This window comes from Salmo salar, chromosome 09 (assembly GCF_965601325.2).
Source record: "Salmo salar chromosome 09, fSalSal1, whole genome shotgun sequence".
NCBI classification, from domain to species: Eukaryota; Metazoa; Chordata; class Actinopteri; order Salmoniformes; family Salmonidae; genus Salmo; species Salmo salar.
In genome coordinates this window covers 119,967,650-119,991,912 of record NC_138299.1, presented here as the reverse complement: position 1 = coordinate 119,991,912, position 24,263 = coordinate 119,967,650, and the positions used below count along the sequence as shown (strand labels likewise).

Genomic DNA, 24,263 nt, shown 5'->3' with positions numbered 1-24,263 from the left:
CGAGAGGTTTTCTTGCCTCGGGTGGCTCGGCAGCCTACCATCCCACATCACGCCTCAGCCGGCTCGTCGGGCTCCCACGCCTCAGCCGGCTCGTCGGGCTTCCACGCCTCAGCCGGCTCGTCGGGCTTCCACGCCTCAGCCGGCTCGTCGGGCTTCCACGCCTCAGCCGGCTCGTCGGGCTTCCACGCCTCAGCCGGCTCGTTGGGCATCCATGCCTCAGCCGGACCGTCGGCTAGCCTCTCTGGCACTCAAGGGCGCCAGGCGGTCATCATTATGCACACCTGTCACCATCGATATGCGCATCAGCACTTCATTGGACTTACCTGGACTCCATCACTTTATTGATTGCCTCCTCTATATCTGTCTATTCCTAAGTTTGATCCCCGTGTCAGCATTAATGTCGTTATGTTTCCCTTGTCCTGACGCTGTCCTTGTTTTGTTTCATGTCGGTTATTTATTAAATATTCACTCCCTGTACTTGCTTTTGTCTCCCAGTGTATGAATCGCTTATTAAAACTTAACAAAAGACTTGACTATGCAAGTATCCATTTCAATAGAACTTCACTATAACAACTGTTTCAGAGTACTTTCGTCTGAATGTGCCAGAGCACTGAATAACTGATTTCCGAACACTCAACATCGGTTGAATATGGCAGGTGTCAGTAAACATCGCCAAAAAAACGTAATTAAATTGTTGCCAGGAGCACAGTTACAGTCACCAATGCTCTGGATAACATGAAAACAGCCTAACCAGCTCTGCTAGGGTGAGTGAAACGGTCAGAGTTTGGGTGGGGGATGATTCTAGACCTTTTGCACAACGTAGCAACGGCCACTTCCACACAACTTCCTACCCGATACATAGCTTCCTGTCCCGATCACGTCCTGTCAGCCTGATTGTAGCCATACTAGCCTTGAAGTCGCTCGTTTTATCATTACCTCAGTATATTAAAATATTTCTATACCAATTCTTTATCATTCATGATTAAAATTGTGTTGATCCATTCAGTTAGTGATTTTTGTAATTCGATTGTCTTATGTGGGTTTTCTTGTATCTTAGCTAGCTATTGATGTGCTAACTAGCAAGGTGGCTAGCAATTAGTCAAAGCCCCCCTTCCTTACCAACCATGGCACTGTTTTACACAAGGTGCTTGCAAGAGCTGCCAATGATAACGTTGACGGATGTACATCATCTGGCCAAGACAAGTAGCGAAGCACCGACCCCCAAGTTGGAAAAAGATTTCAAACTTTATATCTCCAGTTACCTTTTCAACTATGAAGGTAAGTTTAGCCAAGTTGCCTATCAAGACCAGACAAGGATGTTTACTCAAAGCTGTAACGTATTTTAAGACATGCCTTTTACAGTAGCTAGCTAACATGATGATTGCTCATTCTTTTTATTCAAAACAGTTTTGAACAGGGACAAAGTGACAGGAGAGGTCAGCATAAAGGCTTGCTACTACAGGTCCGTGAGGAAAAATGAGAAACCACACAGTTTGAGTGTAGGGTGAAAAGTCCGCTGTTTGTGACACACTACATGCATGTTACACAGTCAGAGATGAAGCCTAGTCTTTGACAAAGAAGTTCCTGTCAATTAAGATCTGCATTAAGAGGCATTGCTTAGTCTAGGACTAGGCTTAACAAAAGTCTATGAAACCGTTCTTAGTGTAGTAATTGTTCAGTCGTCGTCCTTGCTGTTTCTGTAAGATCTGTTATGTTGGACGCATTAGTTTACATTTAAACAAGGGCATATTACTTTAATAGAAAAGTTCAAATCCTTATTTGTCACACCCTGATCTGTTTCACCTGTCTTTGTGCTTCTCTCCACCCCCCTCCAGGTGTCACCCATTTTCCCCATTATCCCCTGTGTATTTATACCTGTGTTCTCTGTTTGTCTGTTTGCCAGTTCGTTTTGTTTCGTGAAACCTACAAGCGTTTGTTCCCCTGCTCCTGTCTGTTCTTGTTCCTGTTTTCTAGTTTTCCCCAATTTTGACCATTCTGCCTACCCTGACCCTGAGCCAGCCTGCCGTTCTGTACCTTGCCACACCACACTGGATTATTGACCCCTGCCTGCTCTAACCCTGAGACTGCCTGTCGTTCAGGATCTTTTGCACCCTATCTGGATTACTGACCTCTGCCTGCCCTTGACCTGTTCTAGTAATAAACTTTTGTTACTTCGACACTGTCTGCATCTGGGTCTTACCTGGAACATGATAGTATTACTGTAATGAATTTAGTGACTGTTTCATGTTGTGCCAGTGACTTCTGTTTGCTATTCATGACACACGTTGAGTGATTTTATAGTCTAATCATTTTCTTTTTATAACCCACGTAGGTCGTACTGAAGCCCTCTGAGTCAGTAACAATGACACAACATCATTGTCCATGTGTTGTTGGCACTGCATTATGCAACCACACAGATGCATTACTATTCCAGTCTGCACACTATTCCCAGATGGGAACACCAGTCGTCCCACCTGTGCAGAGCTGCACAGAGGCTGAGCAGCAGTGGTATAAGCCAAGGACTATGGTATGTTTTAATAGCTATTACCACATATTAACATCATATGGTTATAATCACATCATAATGCTAAGAAATGATTTAATGAAAACTTAAATCGACTCATGATTAGATTTAGAATAGTGCCCTTCTACTAACTTTTTACAGGGTCTGAAACCTGGGCCCATACGCAAAATGACCATCCCCAAGCCCACCAAAAAGCGCATGTCAGAAGGAGGGATTAGGTGAGTATCCCTAATAGCCAGTATAGTAGGTAGTAAGTAGCTGGTCATATCCTATTACACTTTAACCATATAAAATGATTTCATTTCAACTGATTTCAAGTACATTGCTTAGATTGGCTAACCACAGTGGCTGCTTTGCTTAGCAGAAGTACACTCTACAGCGCCCTTCTTGGACCACTCCCAGACCTCTCAGTTCTCCAGATAGAAGAGGCATACAAGAACTTTGACCCTGCATCCAAGCCATTGATCTGCAGGATGGGGATGTCTGTTGAAAAGCTTTTAGTCGACTCCCACTTTGGAAAGGTACAGGTGGGGAGCCTCCTGTCTTATCAGCAGATTTTGTTGTGTGTGCGCATAAGGACATTCTGATCGAGAGAATACATAGAGACCCAGTGGTGTTCTCACTAATTAGAGAGAAGGGTGACTGGTACTAACTATATGTGTACATGCAAAAGTTCTTAGGCAGGAAAGACCAAAACACTACTGACACTCCTTTATCTTTCAATGAATAAAAGAGAAACAAACCAACAAATCTCTCTGTGCAATTTATTAATTAATAACTCATTTAAATAATTCAGTAAACATTTTTCTGTTCTTTTGTCACATTAAAAAAAAATAGTTTGGAGAATAAGCAGTGGTGTCTACCAGAGCTGTTGCCAGAGAATGTTATGTTCATTTCTCTACCATATGAGAATTTGGCAGTATGTCCAACCAGCCTCACAATTGCAGACCACATGTAACCACGCCAGCCCAGGAACTCCACATCTGGCTTCTTCAGCTGCGGAATCGTCTGAGACCAGCCACCCAGACAGCTGATGAAACTGAGAAGAATTTCTGTCTCTAATAAACCAGTCCCTCCTGCACCAGTCCCTCCTGCAGTAAAGCACCCCCACAACATGATGCTGCCACCCCCGTGCTTCACGGTTGGGATGGTGTTCTTTGGCTCCCCTTTTTCCTCCAAACATAACGATGGTCATTATGAACAAATAGTTCCGTTTTTGTTTCATCAGACCAGAGGACATTTCTCCAAAAAGTACGACCTTTGTCCCCATGTGCAGTTGCAAACCGTAGTCTGGCTTTTTTATGGCGGTTTTGGAGCAGTGGCTTCTTCCTTGCTGAGCGGCCTTTCAGGTTATGTCGATATAGGACTCGTTTTACTGTGGATATAGATACTTTTGTACCTGCTTCCTCCAGCATCTTCACAAGGTCCTTTGCTGTTGTTCTGGGATTGATTTGCACTTTTCGCACCAAAGTACGTTCATCTCTAGGAGACAGAAAGCGTCTCCTTCCTGAGCGGTATGATGGCTGCGTGGTCCCATGGTGTTTATACTTGCGTACTATTGTTTATACAGATGAACATGGTACCTTCAGGCGTTTGAAAATTGCTCCTATGGATGAACCAGAAATGGGGAGGTCTACAATTTTTATTCTGAGGTCTTGGCTGATTTCTTTTGATTTTCCCATGATGTCAAGCAAAGAGGCACTGAGTTTTAAGGTAGGCCTTGAAATACATCCACAGGTACACCTCCAATTGACTCAAATGATGTCAATTAGCATATCAGAAGCTTCTAAAGCCATGACATCATTTTCTGGAACTTTCCAAGCTGTTTAAGGGCACAGTCAACTTAGTGTATGTAAACTTCTGACCCACTGGTATTGTGATACAGTGAATTATAAGTGAAATAATCTGTCTGTAAACAATTGTTGGAAAAATGACTTGTGTCATTGTCACGGTTGTCGTAGAGAAGCGGACCAAAGTGCAGCGTGTGTGTCGTTCCACATTTTATTTACACTGTGAAACTAAGCAATACATAAATAAACAGAATGACAAAAACAACAAACCGTGACACAGAGGTGAAACATACACTACTCAAAAATAATCTCCCACAAACCCAGGTGGGACAAACACCAACTTAACTATGACCTCCAATTAGAGACAACGATGACCAGCTGCCTCTAATTGGAGATCATCTCAAACAAAGCCCAACATAGAAATACAAAAACTAGAACAACCCAACATAGAAATACAAAACTAGAACATAACAACATAGAAAAACTAAACAAGAAAATCCCCCAGTCACGCCCTGACCTACTCTACCATAGAAAATAACAACTTACTATGGTCAGGGCGTGACAATCATGCACAAAGTAGATGTCTTAACCGACTTGCCAAAACTATATTTTCTTAACAAGAAATTTGTGGAGTGGTTGAAAATTGAGTTTTAATGACTCCAACCTAAGTGTATGTAAACTTTTGACTTCAACTGTATGTGGATTAATATATGTACCTACTGTAGGTCCTAGAATACAACAATGAAAAATGTTGAACTAAAATTCCATGAAGGGATATGTTACAATTTACAACAATGAAACAGCTGTGAAAACCAATCTGGCAAGATTTAAGATTTGTCAATTCATTTTCAAATATTTTTAGTACACTCACTTGGCAATCATAGACTGAAATACTGAATTCTGGTGTGTGGAATAGAGAGGAGGTGGGTACTGTGTAGGTGGAAGGGGGACTTGTCTTGGAAGGGGGACTTGAAGAGGGAGACTCCGAAGTCCAGGCATTGCAGCTCTTTGTTCAGAGTGTTTGCAGTGCTAGTTTTTTCAGTTCATCTGTGCATCTCACATATGTGCTCAGTATGATACGGCAAGCAAACTTTCTTAGCAGATAATGACAACAGTTGCTGTAGATGATGTGATGAAAAGTTGGGAGGGTGGTTGGTAACAGAGGACATTAGGTGGATCCACGTCTGGGAGTTAGGCAGAAACCCTTACTGTAGCTCCTGGAGAACAGGATCAGAGTTAAAGGGAACAGGGGAGGAGACAGAGACGTAAACAAGTAAACACACAGGTTACAGGTAGATCAGGTATGTAAAAATACAGTTATTGATTTATTTAATTGAAATTAAATGTTTGATTAGAAATGCTATAAGGTTAATGGCAGTAATAGAAAAGAAACAAAGGATACCTTTGACATCAGAGGGTTTGATGAGGGTGGCAAGGAATGGGAGGAGGTCTCCTGGGATGGAGAAGGGAGGATGTGATGAGTGGGCAGATTGTTGGGCAATCAGACGTCACTAGATGCAGGATTTCATCTGGAGGGAGAGGAGAGAAAGAGACCGGTGCTGCGGCTAGTTCTTGCTGTGACTTGTCCTTGACAGGCAGCTAGTCTTGGAAGAGGGGCTTAAATTTTACTCAAGCTGGTTATCGTCTTGTCGCCTCCGTTTTGGAACATGGCAGAACCCCTGGAGACCAAAAGCAGACTAAAGGGAAGAGGGGAGGAGGCAGGATGAAAAAGCAAAAACAAAGGTTACTTAATTTTCAATAACATGGACCTGGTTTAGTTAAAAAGCTCTCTCACCACATCAAAGTTTAATTAAGCCCTTATTTTTTTCAGTGTGTCTCCAACCTGCTGTTTAATGGGCTCCAGGACACTTCTGTCATATTACTTACACAAATCTAGAACCTCCAGATATGTAAACCCTAACTAGAAACCAATGTCCAATTCCAAACCAACCCTGATCTAGTTTGATTTGGAATTGGACACAAAAGAGTAATGGCTAGGGAGAAGGGATAAGAACCAGTAAGGAAGTGGGCAACTGAACAGTTCATTTCAGTTCATTTAAAATTGTACTTGCAATAAATACATTTACTATGCAAATGTGAACATTCACATCCAATTCGAGCAAGTTTCAAATATTTACCAGAAAGCAGACTCATTCAACTCACAGACAATATACAAATGGAAAAATATAAAATGATGTACATGCTTATAAACGATACCTGCAATACAATACATGTGCTATATACTTACAAACCAACTTACTAACTACTAACAACAACTTACTTTCACACAGTCAATGTCTGCAAGAAAACACATTATACAAATGTAAAAACATTAGTACAACATTTAGGCTATTTACAATAATGTACAATTTACAACTAGAAGTAATGTAATAAAACACCTAAGGTCTTGAGGGGTCCACCCCTAACATTTAAAGTGTTAGAGAGAAGATTACTTTATTCTTCAAAGTATCTATGTAATACAGTATGCAGATTTTCATATTAGTAAGAATACTGACAAACACACCGTCTATAGTAATGAGTTCTGCTGTGCAAAAAAATAAAAAATAAATAACCATTACAAAACAACTTATCAATGTAACATTTGTATTGTGACACTTACCGATCATGTGCCATGGTGAACAACTTTGATGGGCTTCAACTCCGGCACCACGGGCTTCAACCTCATTGTGTAAAGGTGTACCCTGAGGAAAAGCATGGCGACCCAACTTCCTTTTTCAGGTAACGTCTCTTCTGTCTGAGGTCACCTCAGATTCAGTCAGTTGTGATGAACCAAACGGTTATCAACTACATAATAAGCATTCCGTCTCATTTCTACATAGAGTTTCACAATACTTTATTCATTAACATACTCTGCTCATTGGCACAGTGCCCTGGGATGTTATTGCATTGGTGGAACGAGTCTCAGAGGCAACTTGTAGGAGTGGGCGAGCATGTAACAACCTGCGGCCCCCCACCCCCACCACCACCACAACAAATCACTTCACAGACAGGTTTACTCCTACGATGTTAGTGTTACGTAGAACAAGTTAACTTTCAATTAAGAAATAGCTTCAGAATGGAATTGAAGGAGGGAATCGAAGACAATACAATTCCACTAACATTAAAGGAACTTTTGTCATAACAGAAAACACCACCCAGACAAACATAAAATATGGCTTATCCTGAGATATGACTCCTGAGAGACCATAAACTGTGGTCGATTTTTGTAAGCAAATAAAAATAACTTAAACATCTATTGATAGCTTAAAGGGGCAATCTGTGATAGCTACTATACATACATTTTTGGACTTTTAAATGAATGACATACAAATTGTTTCTTGAAGAATATAACGTCTGCCTCATTTGCTTAGTTCAATTGTCCTACCCCATCAGAACCAAAAATATAAGCTTTTTGCTAACATTTTACTTGACACCCAGTGTCATATGGTAATAACACTGTCATGACCAATACATTTATACCTGTTGTGGCATACAGTAGATTGCGTTATTATATGGCTGATAATGACACCTAAATAAGAGTGTAATTTCCTTTGGTTTGAAAGTTTGTTTCTTACATCCGTTGTTGTTATGAATTCTTTACAGTCACGTTTTTTTTCATATTTTAAATAACTTTAAGAAAATGCCCTTTAGGACACTGTCATGAAGCTTGATGGCCATCCTGTCACTTTAGCTGGACTAAGAAAATACACCTTATGACAATGTCAAGAAGCATTATGACCATCATAATTATATAAGCCAGAAACACTTATCACGTACATGCCCTTATATCATTCAAAAAGAGGGTGCCTTGTCCTGCTCTTGAAATCATCCCAGTCATCAGTAACAGAGCATTGGGGTATGGGCAGGTGTGTCATCAAAGTGTGCGTAACCACAATGATAATTTAATATGGTCAATTAAAAAAAGATATACAGTGTGTGCATATATATATATATATACACGTATATATATATATACACGTATATATATATATATATATATATATATATATATATATATTAGCATAAACATACTGTTGACATGTAGGCTATGGTGTAATGGAATGTTCTGCCCTGTGTGGTAGGTTTTGTGTGTTTTTACTCTCTTATGTAGGTGTCGTAACCAGCTATAAAATAACTACTGTAGTAGGTTTTGTGTGTTTTTACTCTCTTATGTAGGTGTCATAAGCCATAAAATAACTACCGTAGTAGGTTTTGTGTGTTTTTACACTCTTATGTAGGTGTCGTAAGCCATAAAATAACTACTGTAGTAGGTTTTGTGTGTTATTACACTCTTATGTAGGTGTCATAAGCCATAAAATAACTACTGTAGTAGGTTTTGTGTGTTATTACACTCTTATGTAGGTGTCATAACCAGCCATAAAATAACTACCGTAGTAGGTTTTGTGTGTTATTACACTCTTATGTAGGTGTCGTAAGCCATAAAATAACTACCGTAGTAGGTTTTGTGTGTTTTTACACTCTTATGTAGGTGTCATAACCAGCTATAAAATAACTCAATATATGTCACAACAAGTTTAAATATATGTCATGACAGTGTTATGACCATATCATAAACGTTATGACAGGTTGTCAGCTGTTATGACATATTATGAAATGGTTATGACTGTGTCACTGGGTGTCAAGTAAAATGTTACTGCTTTTTTTGTGCCATTATTTATAAAGAAACACTGTATACCCTCAACATGGTTCAATGTATAATTTTGAGCACCTGAAGAGGATGGAATGGAGAGGGGAGGAATGGTCGCTGAGATCAGAGATTACGTTTATGGTGTCTGAGAAATGTCTTGTTTTCACCCAGAGGTAAGTGTTGCCCGGCACCAATTCAGGAGAGCTGCAGTGGTCGGGTAATGTGAGATATTGAGGGGCAGGCAGGGCGTTGACAGGGCCACACGTGGCCTGCATGGACATGACGTTCACCATCACGATGGATCGCTTATTCTTATTCACAGACACACTCTCCACTGTCCCTAGCAGAACTGGACACACACACAATTTAGATCAGCATTGTGCTTCCCTTAAATGTAGATTCAATTGCTTCCTAAAGGTTCTTGCTAAAGGTCAAAGTATAGAGTCATGTTTCCTTCATTCTGTGCTTCAAACTGGAGGCCTTACCTTCGGTGTAACACAGATCTTCAGTCTTCAAATCCCCCAGTGGTAGAAGCCTGGGTCCTGAGGATAGTAAACAACAGTCTAATCAAATGGGCTTAGACAGAGACAGAATCCAGGCAGGGACCCATCAAAAAACACCCCCTTTATCTTTTATGAACTACATATAGACTCATCATATCAATCGTCTGACCTATGGGTTGGTCTTTCGTAGGGCCTTTCAGAGATAAACAGACGCAACTCAAACTGTGACATAAATCATAGATCGATGAAAAATGGGAATCAAATTCGGAGTTTCATCCTGTTCCCACTGACCTGGAATCATGTTCATGCTGGTGGTGTTTCGTTCAGTCCTTGGGTGCAGGACCCCCGCACAGCAAGACCACAGGGAGGAGTTGGGGTAGCGGTGCCCACAGCAGGTGAACCCTGACTGGGTAGGGTAGAGCAGGTCTAGTCCTGGGGCGGAGCAGCAGGTGGATCCGGCCTCCATCAGGACACTCCCACAGCATTGGGCCTCCTCTGAGAGCCTGTCCTGAACCTGCAGGTTGTACAGAGTCTCTGCACAGCACTTCATCTGGCCACTGCTGGGGTCGTAGGCCTTCCCTCCGCAGCAGGACATGTTCCCCAACCTGCGGTGTCTGTGCAGAGAAAGATATTTGACCTCCCAATACCAAAAGAGACCATATCTCTCAGATTTTGGTGCCTATTGTGCTGTCATGTTGGGTGAACTCAGAGCCCTGTGTAATGATGATTATTTATAATTGATTGGATTTTACCCATTCTATTTCAATGAATAGCAAGGAAATGGAATGTGGAGAGTTCTAGCTATAAGAACTATGATTTTTATCTCATTGATTACTTGAATCAACAGATTGAACAATGAAGAGAGATGACCAATGGGGTGCATTCATGGATGCCATGGGAAGCCAGCCTTCCACAAAAAAATTTACAAGAAAAAAGAAAGTAATGGTTCTCTCGTGTCTGTGTTTTCTTCTTTTTCCTTCAATTCACAAGAGGATGAATATACAGTGCCTTGCAAAAGTATTCATCCCCCTTGGCATTTTTCCTATTTTGTTGCATTACAACCTGTAATTTAAATCGATTTTTATTTGGATTTCAAGTAATGGACATACACAAAATAGTCCAAATTGGCGAAGTGAAATGAAAAAAATAACATGTTCAAAAAAATTCGACTAAATAAAAAATTAAAAAGTGGTGTGTGCATATGTATTCACGCCCTTGCTATGAAGCCCCTAAATAAGATCTGGTGTAACCAATTACCTTCAGAAGTTACATCATTTGTTAAACAAAGTCCACCAGTGTGCAATCTAAGTGTCACATGATCTGTCACATGATCTCAGTATATATACACATCTGTTCTGAAAGGCCCCAGAGTCTGCAACACAACTAAGCAACGGGCACCACCCAGCAAGCGGCACCATGAAGACCAAGGAGCTCTCCAAACAGGTCAGGGACAAAGTTGTGGAGAAGTACAGATCAGGGTTGGGTTAGAAAAAAATATCTGAAACTTTGAACATCCGATGGAGCTACATTAAATCCATTATTAAAAAATGGAAAGAATATGACACCCCAACAAACCTGTCAAGAGAGGGCCGCCCACCAAAACTCACAGACCAGGCAAGGAGGGCATTAATCAGAGGCAACAAAGAGACCAAAGATAACCCTGAAGGACCTGCAAAGCTCCACAGCGGAGATTGGAGTATCTGTCCATAGGACCACTTTAAGCCGAACACTCCACAGAGCTGGGATTTATGGAAGAGTGGCCAGAAAAAGACATTGCTTAAAGAAAAAAATTATCAAACACGTTTGTTGTTTGCCAAAAGGCATGTGGGAGACTCCCAAAACATATGGAAGAAGGTACTCTGGTCAGATAAGACTAAAATGTAGCTTTTTGGCCATCAAGGAAAACACTATGTCTGGAGCAAACCCAACACCTCTCATCACCTCGAGAACACCATCCCCACAGTGAAGCATGGTGGTGGCAGCATCATGCTGTGGGGATGTTTTTAATTGGCAGGGACTGGGAAACTGGTCAGAATTGAAGGAATGATGGATGACGCTTAATACAGGGAAATTCTTGAGGTCAACCTGTTTCAGTCTTCCAGAGATTTTAATCTGGGATGGAGGTTCACCTTCCAGCAGGACAATAACCCTAAGCATACTGCTAAAGCAACACTCAAGTGGTTTAATGGGAAACCTTTAAATGTCTTCGAATAGCCTAGTCAAAGCCCAGACCCCAATCCAATTGAGAATCTGTGGTATGACTTAAAGATTGCTGTACACCAGCGGAGAAGTTTTGCCTTGAAGAATGGGCAAAAATCCCAGTGGCTGGATGTGCCAAGCTTATAAAGACATGCCCCAAGAGACTTGCAGCTGTAATTGCTGCAAAAGGTGTCTCTACAAAATAGTTATGCACGCTCAAGTTTTCAGTTTTTTGGTCTTAATTCTTGTAAATTTCACAATAAAATATATTTTGCATGTTGTGTAAATGAAATGATACAAAATACATTTTAATTCCAGGTTGTAAGGCAACAAAATAGGAAAAATGCCAAGGGGGGTGAATACTTTCGCAAGCCACTGTATCTCACCGGAGAAACAGTGTCAAGGGAAGCCAGTTGGCTTCACTCCTATCACATTGCATCAAGAAAAATATGTAATTGACAGAAACAACTTGAATTGTTACATCCTGTTGTGATGTAGTTCTCCGGTGGCAAGCTAGGTAGCTACAAATGTCTCTTTCCTAAATTTGGACTTGTGGTTTTAGTTCATTCTCCGTAGTGGCCAGTGATTAAAACAGTGAACCTGATTCAGCCTTAAATTCATACATTGTGCACCTGGACTAAGAGGATATACAGTTGAAGTCGGAAGTTTACGTACACTTAGGTTGGAGTCAATAAAACGTGTTTTTCAACCACTCCACAAATTTCTTGTTAACAAACTATAGTTTTGGCAAGTGGGTTAGGACATCTACTTTGTGCATGACAAAAGTAATTTTATCCAACAATAGTTTACAAACAGATTGTTTCACTTATAATTCACTGTATCACAATTCCAGTGGGTCAGAAGTTTACATACACTAAGTTGACTGTGCCTTTGAACAGCTTGGAAAGTTCCAGAAAATGATGGCTTTAGAAGCTTCTGATACGCTAATTGACATCATTTGAGTCAATTGGAGGTGTACCTGTGGATGTATTTCAAGGCCTACCTTGAAACTCAGTGTCTCTTTGCTTGACAACATGGGGAAATCAAAAGAAATCAGTCAAGACCTCAGAATAAAAATTGTAGACCTCCACAAGTCTGGTTCATCCATGGGAGCAATTTCCAAATGCCTGAAGGTACCACATTCATCTGTACAAACAATAGTATGCAGTATAAACACCATGGGACCACGCAGCCATCACACCGCTCAGGAAGGAGACGCGTTCTGTCTCCCTGAGATGAACGTACTTCGGTGCAAAAAGTACAAATCAATCCCAGAACAACAGCAAAGGACCTTGTGAAGATGCTGGAGGAAGCAGGTACAAAAGTATCTATATCCACAGTAAAACGAGTCCTATATCGACATAACCTGAAAGGCCGCTCAGCAAGGAAGAAGCCACTGCTCCAAAACCACCATAAAAAAGCCAGACTACGGTTTGCAACTGCACATGGGAACAAAGATTGTACTTTTTGGAGAAATGTCCTCTGGTCTAATGAAACAAAAATATAACTGTTTGGCCATAATGACCATCGTTATGTTTGGAGGAAAAAGGGGGAGGCTTGCAAGCCGAAGAACACCATCCCAACCGTGAAGCACGGGGGTGGCAGCATCATGTTGTGGGGGTGCTTTGCTGCAGGAGGGACTGGTGCACTTCACAATATAGATGGTATCATGAGGAGAGAAAATGATGTGGATATATTGAAGCAACATCTCAAGACATCAGTCAGGAAGTTGAAGCTTGGTCACACATGGGTCTTCAAATGGACAATGAGCCCAAGCATACTTCCAAAGTTGTGGCAAAATGGCTTAAGGACAACAAAGTCAAGGTATTGGAGTGGCCATCACAAAGCCCTGACCTTAATCCTATAGAACATTTGTGGGCACAACTGAAAAAGTGTGTGTGAGCAAGGAGGCCTACAAACCTGACTCAGTTACCCCAGCTCTGTCAGGAGGAATGGGACAAAATTCAGCCAACTTATTGTGGGAAGCTTGTGGAAGGCTACCCGAAACGTTTGACCCAAGTTAAACATTTTAAAGGCAATGCTACCAAATACTAATTGAGTGTATGTAAACTTCTGACCCACTGGGAATGTGATGAAAGAAATAAAAGCTGAAATAAATCATTCTCTCTACTATTATTCTGACATTTCACATTCTTAAAATAAAGTGGTGATCCTAACTGACCTAAGACAGGGAATTTTTACTAGGATTAAATGTCAGGAATTGTGAAAACTGAGTTTAAATGTATTTGGCTAAGGTGTATGTAAACTTCCGACTTCAGCTATACGTTCAATATGTAGCTAGATGTAAAAGGCAAATGTTAACTAGCAAACGTTGCCCATGTAAGGAAGTTAGGCTAGCGAGCAAGCATTTTAGCCAGGTGGACTAGGACAACAAAAAATAAAAGCGTGTACTCTATGACAGACCATGAAAGAGAGGAAGATGGCAATGGTGTTTCTCAAAGTATGGTGAGTCAACATATTTTTACTACTCGCATGAACTTATGCACGCAAACACACAAATCAGAAACATGGACAGCCACATCATATTTAGCTTATGATGATTGTTTTTGGCATCTTTTACTTGTCACTGCATTAGACTAAGCATAGGTGATTTGATGTTGAAATGGTGCTGGAATAGTTGAGGCAGCTCCTGTTTTCTTTGCGACTTGCGGTAACTCTCTGTGGTTCTAAATCAATAGCTGTTTAGTAGTCCGAAAATGTCAGAAGCATTAACTTGCTTGACCATGTAATATGCTTTGTGGACTTCACTGGACAGAGGTTGCTCTACGTTTAGTGATGAAACAAAAGGTGTGGTTGAATTTATTCTGCCACTTCTTATTGTCTCGGCCTTGGGCATATATATTATATATATATATATATATACATATACATATATATATAATCATGGTCACAAGACCGATGAACTAACAGGTTAGAGAGCAAACAACGCAATTATCAAAACACATAGGTTGTAATATGGCAATTTCTTCTGGCTTGGTTTCCCCAGTGATTTTACCCACCCACCACTACTGGAGATGCCCAAAACCAGCAGACTCTGCAATCCTCAAGAGGGGAGTTCATCCATTTAGCTAATCAATTAAGAGAAACCCATCAGCAAAATCCATTTTTTTGGATCCTCTTTTTTGGTTAGGACAGTGTATTCAAACTTTTACTTTAGATCAGCGTCTTGAAGCCGCTGTACATCATTCAGCGAATCCCAAACCAGCCCCACGCCCCTACCAACTTGCTTGGAGGGCCCTTCATTGTCAGATGTTGCTGACGAAACTCAGAGGGTGACTTCAAGAGGATCAATAAACCCATCAGCTTCAGGTCACACTCATTACTTTAATGATGCAATTCATGTTCCACATTTAAATAAAATGAACATGATATTTAAATGAACAAATGATCTCATAATTTTACAATATATAAACCAAAGTAACAATTAAACATTAAAAAAAAATATATATTTTTTTTTTATGTGTCATACCTTGAAATCAGAGACAAACAAAATACACATGGCTCATAATTAGAAATTAGCCTTTTCATTCTTTTGTATGAAATTGAGCAAACTCGGTGCATGTTGGGAGCGGTGCGTGTTGGGATACCACCTGGCTCAGGAGCCGGCAGCCTTGCTGGGTGGTCAAATTGGCCCCTACACCCTCGATAATGTTCACTCCCTCAGCTTTGAGACACTTAGAGAAGGTGCGTGTTAACGTGCAAATGGAAGGGTGAGGGGAAAGGAGTGATTTGGGATTCAGCCACAGAGTCAAAACAAAAGTAGGTTCAAATGCGTCACTCACAACTGATGTAATAGTTAGCCCTTAGGCACTCTGAAGTGGGATTGCAGAAAGTGATAACCCCACCCACGTCTTTGGGATAAACTGCCTGGCTAGGTTGAACTACCTACAGTTATCACCCTACAAAGAAACTCACTTGTGTCCGTTGCAGCAGATTTCATCCTTAGGGTTGTATGTCTCCTCTCCACAGCAGTGTTTGCCTGGATCGTTGAGATGAACGTGTGACTCACACACCATTTCACGGGATGGCAGATACAAGTGGCCACCTGGGGAACACTGGTGCCCAGCCTCCACCCCACGGTGCAACGTCTGGTTACAGCACAGCACCCGTCGTTCCTCTACAGCAAAGGGAGTTGTACCGCAGCACTGGGAGAGACACACACCAGTCAGCAGGGTATCAACACACATACAACATGAATAATAGACACACATACAGACATTAATACAGATAATTCACACACAATTATAAAAGTCTACTTGCGAGAAAAGAAAGTCTTACTTTCTTACTTACCAGGGGACCTGTGCAGACATCCTCTACCGACAGTGTCAAGCGGTAGAAAAGAGACCCAAAGAGAGCTCTCGTTACCCGTCAGGTACACTCTCACACTGAAGAGGAACTGCTCTACTCTAATTGGTTGTGGAATGGGGCTTACGTAACTAACTGTGCGAACGAAACTGACAGTGTAGAGCATATAGGCAAAGTAAAGCTCTCACCACTATAAAGAGTCATTGTTACTGGCAAATCATGGGGCAGATTTTCTCCCTGATAGACTTTTAGATCAAACAGCACTCTAGGACATTGGCTTTGAGTATAGGACACCCTCTTCCCACAGGGGCCCTGTCTAAACATTCTGAGCGAACTGAAATGGGTCTGTGGACAACATATAGTTTCAGCCTTGCCGCTTTTAGTTATTTTGACCATTTAAAAAATGCACAGATACATCCCTGTGTACAGCATTGTCTTCATGCCTTGACCAACAACTAATCAACAGACAGATGGATGATTTAGCTGTTTTACTTCAATTTGACTGAGATGAGGAGAACTCATTTTAACATAGCGTAGGATGTTCAATGAACTAGGCTTTAGCTGTAGGCCTAAGCTCTGTCGGCTAATGGACTCACCAGGTTTTTTCCGAGCACCCTATTGGACAGCTTCCCGGCACAGCAGATCTTGATGTCTGGATTGTAAACCTGAGAGCCACAGCTTGCACCATTGTAGACACCTGGTTAGAGAGATGGGAAGGAGGAAGGACAGAGATGGTGATGGAGGTGATGATTAGATCAAGAATGGTAAATGATTTGTCTAACCTGGCAGCGTATACTGTTCATATGGTAAAATCAGCATCCTTACAATACAGTGTGATGACTGCTGAACAAAACTGGTAATCTGTTAGAATCTGTTAGACTCCTCTTTCACCTACATACTGTATTGGGTGCAATATGGACTTATATATATATATATATAAATTCATATAAATACATAGACACATATATTATTGAAGTCTCAGTGAATGCATTTCCAATGTCTCCATTGCGTGTGTTTCTCTGTCTTATATGTTTATGAAGAATAAAGATCATACAAAGATAAAAACCCAGTCAAATAAAGTGGGAAAAAACTTCTCTCCTCGTTATCTACAGTAGGTTCAGTGTTGACCCAGATTCCAGCTCTAAGATACCATCAGTAATTAAGCGACCAGGGAGACGTGCTCTGGGACGTGCTCTGGGACCCAGCCAAAATTACACACACACACACACACACACGCACACACGCACACACGCACACACGCACACACACACGCACACACGCACACACGCACACACGCACTAGTAGGACACTTTATGCTGTCTTACCTGGGTTGTGGCGGCGTGTTCCCGCAGAGTTCGGGTGGTGGGAGTAAGGCTGCACCAGGAAAGATGGAGGGTTCACACAGCAACCCTCTGTTTTTGGGTTAACACCTCGACCACAGGGCCTCTCCCCTGGCATACTGGAGGCATGTGGGGAAACAGACACACACAATTAGACGCAATACAAACACATTCACATAAAGACACACGTAAACAGACCATAAACATACCTGTGTATATGTATACAAATACGCACAGGCAAGCATAGTTAACTACTTGTTTAAACATAATCCATCATCATGTTTCTAATTATTCCACCACTCCTTGAAATCTATTAAAGAACATTCAGAAAAGCTGACATGTAGTGTGTGTGTTTTTGTGTGTGTTTTAAAATGGATGCCAACCCCACTGTGACATTGAGCCATTAGACATCAAATAAATTATTTTTAAAACTGACTGTTAATTATATGGTTCAAGTCCAAAGGCAACCTTACCAGTTTGGAGAACTCGCATCAATTTCCGTCAGCTGAAAAAAAATAGAGAACAAAATACACACAAAGATGACAAACTATCATAATGTGAAGTTTCATTACAGCCATACAAAACTAGCAGGTTGGCTTTTCACTAACATTAGAACTTGATGATTCACAGCAGCTTGCATTGAGAGGCTCTGGGGACAGTGGTTCAGAGCAGCAGCAGTGGCTTTGCTGGTCAAACTGGTGGTCTCCACAGCATCGGTGGTGACTGGACATTTTGGTCAGGACCTTCCTTCCTTTGACAATATTTCCACAGCAAAGTTGGTGGTCTTCATTGTAACACTCTGTGGGACAAGTAATAACAATTGATGAGATGTAATGTTAAAAGCACAGAAGTGCTTTCAGGTGCTCAAGTGTTACAAGCTTGAGATTGTGAAGGGGAGTGAGTGAGCATAGAAACCATGATGTTGTCACAGGGAGTCAGCATGAGAGAATTGGGAAACATCTCCCTAACAGCTTTCGAAGTAGACAGACCTCTATGGGAAAGACAGTTTGAGAGCCAAGTCTAAAATGCACACTACAACACCATCTCTGTTTATGCCTTTGTGAAGAATAAAACAAACACAAATACATCATCTATGATGACAGCAAAGATGTCAATAGACCGGACCACACAGACCTTTTCCACAACACTTGGCATGGGGATGGGTCCTGTTTAGGATCCGTGAGTTACAACACAGTTGGTTGAGTGGGTCGTAGGCCCTAAACCCACAGCAATCTGACACCAGCTGGCTCACATTCAGAGTCAGTTGACCTGCAATGGTTGAATCACAGATAAACACCCACACAGCATATCAATTCAAATTCAGGAGGTGCTGAAAAAACTATGATTTTAACCCAGTTACCAGGTTTAAGTGAATAGATTTTGTGGGATACCGCTAGGAGATGCGACTGTCTATATCACCTTCACAACAGGAAGCCTGGGTGAGGTTAAAGGCCCTGTTTCCACAGCAGGACAGCCCCGCCCCGTTATGAGGTACTCCTTCACAGCAGGTGTATTCTAGAACGTCATAATTCAGCCCGCCGCAGACGTGATCTCTGGGAGACCTGAAAGGTAGAGACTCATCTTCATGTCTAGAGGGCATTATCTTCATCTATATGCAGCACATAAACTCGACATAGACAAAGTGGAGTCACAATGCTCACACATACAGTTACATCATGATGACACATCTTAATTAAACAAAGGTAGTAGGATGAAGTTGCCCCTAAACACTGTTAAGGTCAGTTTTGCATAACCCCACTAAAGATCTGGGCCCAAGGGCAGCTTCTAACCAGAGCAGAGATCATAAGGGCACTTGCTATACTCACGTGCCGTAGAACTTCCCAGCATGGACGGAGACTGGAATTCCAAAAGGATTGACCTGCCCTGTGAGACAAGTAACATCCCCACATCAAGACAATGTCCTGGCTACGTATTCAGTGAGAAGCTCTATCTCAGATCATGCTATTAATCTAAGTGTGATATTTGCAAAACACACACTAAGAAAATATTCTAAATGTAAATTGCTTTACAGTAAAAAATAATAATAATAATCAAGCCGTAAATAATTTGTTTTAAAATAACATTTTTGCATTTTACAACTGCCTATCTCAGTGACTGAAGTTGATAGAATTATCTCCATGTGTTTTATCCTATGATAAAACGGCTGAAAAACTAAGTACTATCAGGAAACAATGGTATCTATTGCAGCAGTTAGCACTCCCTAAAGTTCTCTGCAGCTCCATAGAAGTAACATACCCATAGCTCTGTAAACCACACAGCCAGTAGTATGCTCTAGAAGGCTTTACTGTTTAGAGTATTGATGGCAACTCATTTCACTGACTTATCATCTAGAGTGCAGTATCATCTAGAGTGCAGATATCTCTATACAAGCAGAACTCTGTCTGGGATTCTGAACCGACATGATCCTCTGCATTCCCAGTTGACATTTTTTTTTCAGGAGGCCTTTCAGGGAAGCACGGTACATGATGTGTAGACTCTGAAGTCCAAATCACAGATGAATAATTCACAAAATCCACGTGGCTTATCGTAAATGAAGAGGAGCCCACACTACAATACCATCTCTGCTGTATACTGTACACACATCAATCTGAGAGGCAGAATAGTAGCCCACATTACAACACTATCTCTGCTGTATGCTGTACACACATCAATCTGAGAGGCAGAATAGTAGCCCACATTACAACACTATCTCTGCTGTATGCTGTACACACATCAATCTGAGAGGCAGAATAGTAGCCCACATTACAACACTATCTCTGCTGTATGCTGTACACACATCAATCTGAGAGGCAGAATAGTAGCCCACATTACAACACTATCTCTGCTGTATGCTGTACACACATCAATCTGAGAGGCAGAATAGTAGCCCACATTACAACACTATCTCTGCTGTATGCTGTACACACATCAATCTGAGAGGCAGAATAGTAGCCTACATTACAACACTATCTCTGCTGTATGCTGTACACACATCAATCTGAGAGGCAGAATAGTAGCCCACATTACAACACTATCTCTGCTGTATGCTGTACACACATCAATCTGAGAGGCAGAATAGTAGCCCACATTACAACACTATCTCTGCTGTATGCTGTACACACATCAATCTGAGAGGCAGAATAGTAGCCTACATTACAACACTATCTCTGCTGTATGCTGTACACACATCAATCTGAGAGGCAGAATAGTAGCCCACATTACAACACTATCTCTGCTGTATGCTGTACACACATCAATCTGAAAGGCAGAATAGTAGCCCACATTACAACACTATCTCTGCTGTATACTGTACACACATCAATCTGAGAGGCAGAATAGTAGCCCACACAGCCGTACACCTCTCAACAGCTGGCCCCATTTAATTTATACAAACAGATGCAAGAGATGACAGTGCTTTCCACTTACCATGTGCGCTGTAGCTGGGTAGAGTCAGAAGAACTGCACAAATGAAACAAACAAATGTAAAGGAAAGGAAGTCCAGAGATTGTACACACAAATTCGAGCAAATGTGCAGAGTTTGATAGTGATGGTCACATACCAAACATCAGTAGTGGAGTTGTCATGGTGTTTCTTTCCATAAAGCAGTCTCATTCATAGGTGAAAAACTAAGATGCACTGACATAAGTAGTCCAATTCAGCCACACCTACAAGCACCACCCCTGACAACAATATCCAATTACCTTGCCATCCCAAAATATCCATAGTATGACCCCATCTCAATCATTAATATGTTGTATGAGTCATTGTTTGGCTGGGACCTGCTTATCAGGTGGCAGTTGGTGAAAGTGGAAAAAGGGATTTTCTTCCTTAACTTGATTTAATGGCGTTGCAGATGACTATATCAAACCGCTATTATTATATATTTTAGCACCTCTACTTCCTGCGGCTGTGGATATAAGTGTATAGCCGGCTGCATACATTCCCTTTAGATGGTAAGAGGAAACGACTCATTGCCATCTGCCGGTCTTTGGGCTAACACTGACAACAGTGTACAGACCACTGATTGAGATTGTTCTCACATTAAACATCTTCTCCTGGTATGGGAAGCTCTCAGTCAGGAACATGAGTAAACTGGCACAAGGTGTCTATCAGGCCAGCAAAACAATCTGCAGTGAACAGCCACAACTCCAAGAAATCTACACACACAAGGAAAGCACTCCAGGTCTTCAACGACAACATCCTTCAAAATGCTGCGATCCGGTTGGCAGTGCTTCATTTTGTAAATCTGCAGGTGCCGTAACAAAATGTAAGAGGGGGGTGGGAAAATGCACCTTTATAAAAGAGGATTGTGTGCATACCATCGCATTTGCGTAGTGGCACAGAGTAGGCCTAGAGCAGAGGAGCTTACAGAAGTTGTACACATGGGGAACATTTTTAGTAGCCTAGCCTTTATAAACGCATTTCATGCAACTCTACGTCATTTAACATGACTAGAGACGTAAGCGGAATCTTTTTTGAATCCATCAAAAATGACAGGCTACTTTGACACTGACAAATTGACATAGATAAAAACGTCCTCACCTGGAATTGATCAATATCCTAGACAGACAAGTGGAGACGCGTATAGAGCAATATGAGGAGGAAACTATTGTCCTAAAAAAAAACGTTCTAGTTCCACTGACTCACCCAATGATGAGTACTTTGTAACACAGTGCTTTTCGCTCCATAGACCCATTTGGAAGTTGATCAAATATTTTGACCGACAGACAGATTAGAGTCTTCTCTTTTCAGCAGCAGCCATTTGCTTTCCAACCTGTGTTTAGTGTTTTCCCGTGATTGTATTTGAAATCATTACTGTGAAATGATTTGGCTGCATGCTGTTCATTGACAGTCGTAACGCAAAAATCAGCTGAATGATGTTAGGTGGCTCCTGACTGTAGGCTATAAATGCCTTGTGATTGGGCTACACACAATCCACAGCTAGATACATTTTTAAAAGCTATTGATCCTCTGTGGCTAAATTATACTCGTTGGTATAGTAGGTTATTCTAAATTATTTAATTTATTTCTGTACAGACAGCAGTAGGCTAATTGTATAATTTTGGCAAATGTATTTGAATTTATCAGGGGGTGATGCAGCACCTTCAGCAGCCTTCCCGTGGCTATTATTCTATAGGCCATCAGGAAAAAAAAATTGAACTAACTGCATATTAAATAATTGTAAAACAAATACCAAAAAATGATGGCCCAAAACTAATACATTCTTAGAATATCAGGTGTGGGCTAAAAATCTACATTTTCATAATACGTTTTCTTGGGGGTCAGGAGAATTAGCAAGGAGGCAACTCAAATTATTTCATTACTTTTATTAGAATTGTTACAATGCAAACAGTGACAATTAATTTTCATGCCACGAGAGGTAGGCTACCGAATCCGGACAATAAATCATGTTTTCTTATCTATTCTATCTTATCATACCAAACATTAGTATTGTACTGGTCATGGTGACTCTTTCCATAAAGATAGATAAGACGCACTGAGATAAGTAGTCCATTACAACAATATCCAATTAGGTAGCCATCATACATACATACATACATACATACTGTCGTGTCTTTGGCTATGCCGGATTAAGTGATATGACATGCTAACCTATAAAATCCTTTCTCTGTAATTAATATTACCTGATTAAGCTAATCATGTAAATGTAATTAACTAGAAAGTCGGGGCACCACGGAAGAACGTTTATAGAGCCGTTATCTTCCGAATAAACTCTTAAAATACTTAGTCATATTTTACATCGATAGCAGTCAATATTAACCCTTATCTTATTTTCAGTCTCATAATGAAAGTTGTAAATTCTTGGCTATCTTCACGAACCCTGGCTAACAAGTTGAATCAGCAATACAAAATTGGGTTTAATTATTTATTTACTAAATACCTAAACTAATCACACAGAATTACAAATACACCGAATACAAATGATGTCATACATGATGGCTGGTTACACAAAGGAAAGGGGGTTGGGCTTGAATGAAAGAGCGGGAAGATTTAGGAACAAAGAAACAGCAGCTATGCTATCGTAAATACATTATCTTATGCATTCTAAATTACCGCCCATTTGGAAAAGGAAAATGCAATAAATATTTACTCTGAGCTGCGCTTCGGTAGATTGGTCGTAGATGCTGGCCGGGTTGGCCAACAGATCTTCCTGTCCTCGGAAGAATGTCTCTGGTGGTAAATTGGATACGTGGTGGTATCTTCGTCTGGTTGTTAGACTGGATCCGTCGTCCGTCCTTTCCTAGCCCACGTCTACAGCGGCCGCTGCTAACTCAACGGCTAGGAAGTATCACTTCTGTAGTGAATAAGCTCAAAGTTCATACCATTCGCCACCAAAGCTCACGCCGAGGTTGGCTTAGTTCTGTACTTGACATGTGTGTCCTTCTAACGTAGAGGCTGCAGACCTCACGTACTGGAACATGTGGTTATCTTTTCATCAAAGGCTTATATAGTGGAGAGGGGGAAGGATGTGTTTCATCGTTTATAACCCCTGTCTCTTCACAGGGGTGGGCCACTGATCAAGCAGGGCACTTTCCTTATGAAAACCCAATTCTCTCATTTGGAAGCTAAAATTACATTTAATCTCCTAACAAACAATTTCAATATCAAACATTTCAATTGCATAACAATTCCATGTTACTCTGATAACTAGAGGGTGTATACTTTCTCAGGTACAGTTTATGTCGTCCTGTCATCAGTCATAATGTCTCAGATGACAACCAAACTGACATCCATACTCATTACGTTCCCAAGCATATTTCCAACTGGTTTTATTACCAAAATATGGTTCCTTTTTCCCATTTGTTTGATGTTCCCAGACTCTCTATATTTAACACAGGCTATTCAAGTCCTTCAGTAGGGTCAGAAAGAGAGGGGAAGGGAGAAAGGTATTTATGGGGGGGGGTCACAAAC

The 24,263-nt window shown here is 41.1% G+C and overlaps 1 protein-coding gene across 2 annotated transcripts; it reads right to left on the bottom strand.

Moving 5' to 3' along the window:
- Nucleotides 1-4,511: 4,511 nt before the first annotated feature.
- Nucleotides 4,512-20,955, bottom strand: si:ch211-195m9.3 (uncharacterized). 2 transcript variants are annotated; one of them, XM_045724372.2, is made up of 15 exons: nucleotides 20,890-20,954; nucleotides 20,757-20,789; nucleotides 19,157-19,214; nucleotides 18,750-18,892; nucleotides 18,465-18,599; nucleotides 17,939-18,129; nucleotides 17,804-17,835; nucleotides 17,316-17,449; nucleotides 16,587-16,687; nucleotides 15,601-15,830; nucleotides 9,757-10,079; nucleotides 9,448-9,504; nucleotides 6,935-9,311; nucleotides 5,717-6,011; nucleotides 4,512-5,531 (listed from the first exon to the last, which is right to left on the bottom strand). In XM_045724372.2, exons 1-13 carry the CDS (start codon nucleotides 20,927-20,929, stop codon nucleotides 9,013-9,015), a joined length of 1,776 nt encoding a protein of 591 aa, XP_045580328.2. In that variant the 5' UTR covers nucleotides 20,930-20,954; the 3' UTR covers nucleotides 4,512-5,531; nucleotides 5,717-6,011; nucleotides 6,935-9,012. The 2 variants fall into 2 exon arrangements, with proteins under 2 accessions (XP_045580328.2, XP_082812294.1); XM_082956168.1 differs by lacking the exons at nucleotides 18,465-18,599; nucleotides 18,750-18,892 and having other exon boundaries at nucleotides 20,890-20,955.
- Nucleotides 20,956-24,263: the final 3,308 nt, after the last annotated feature.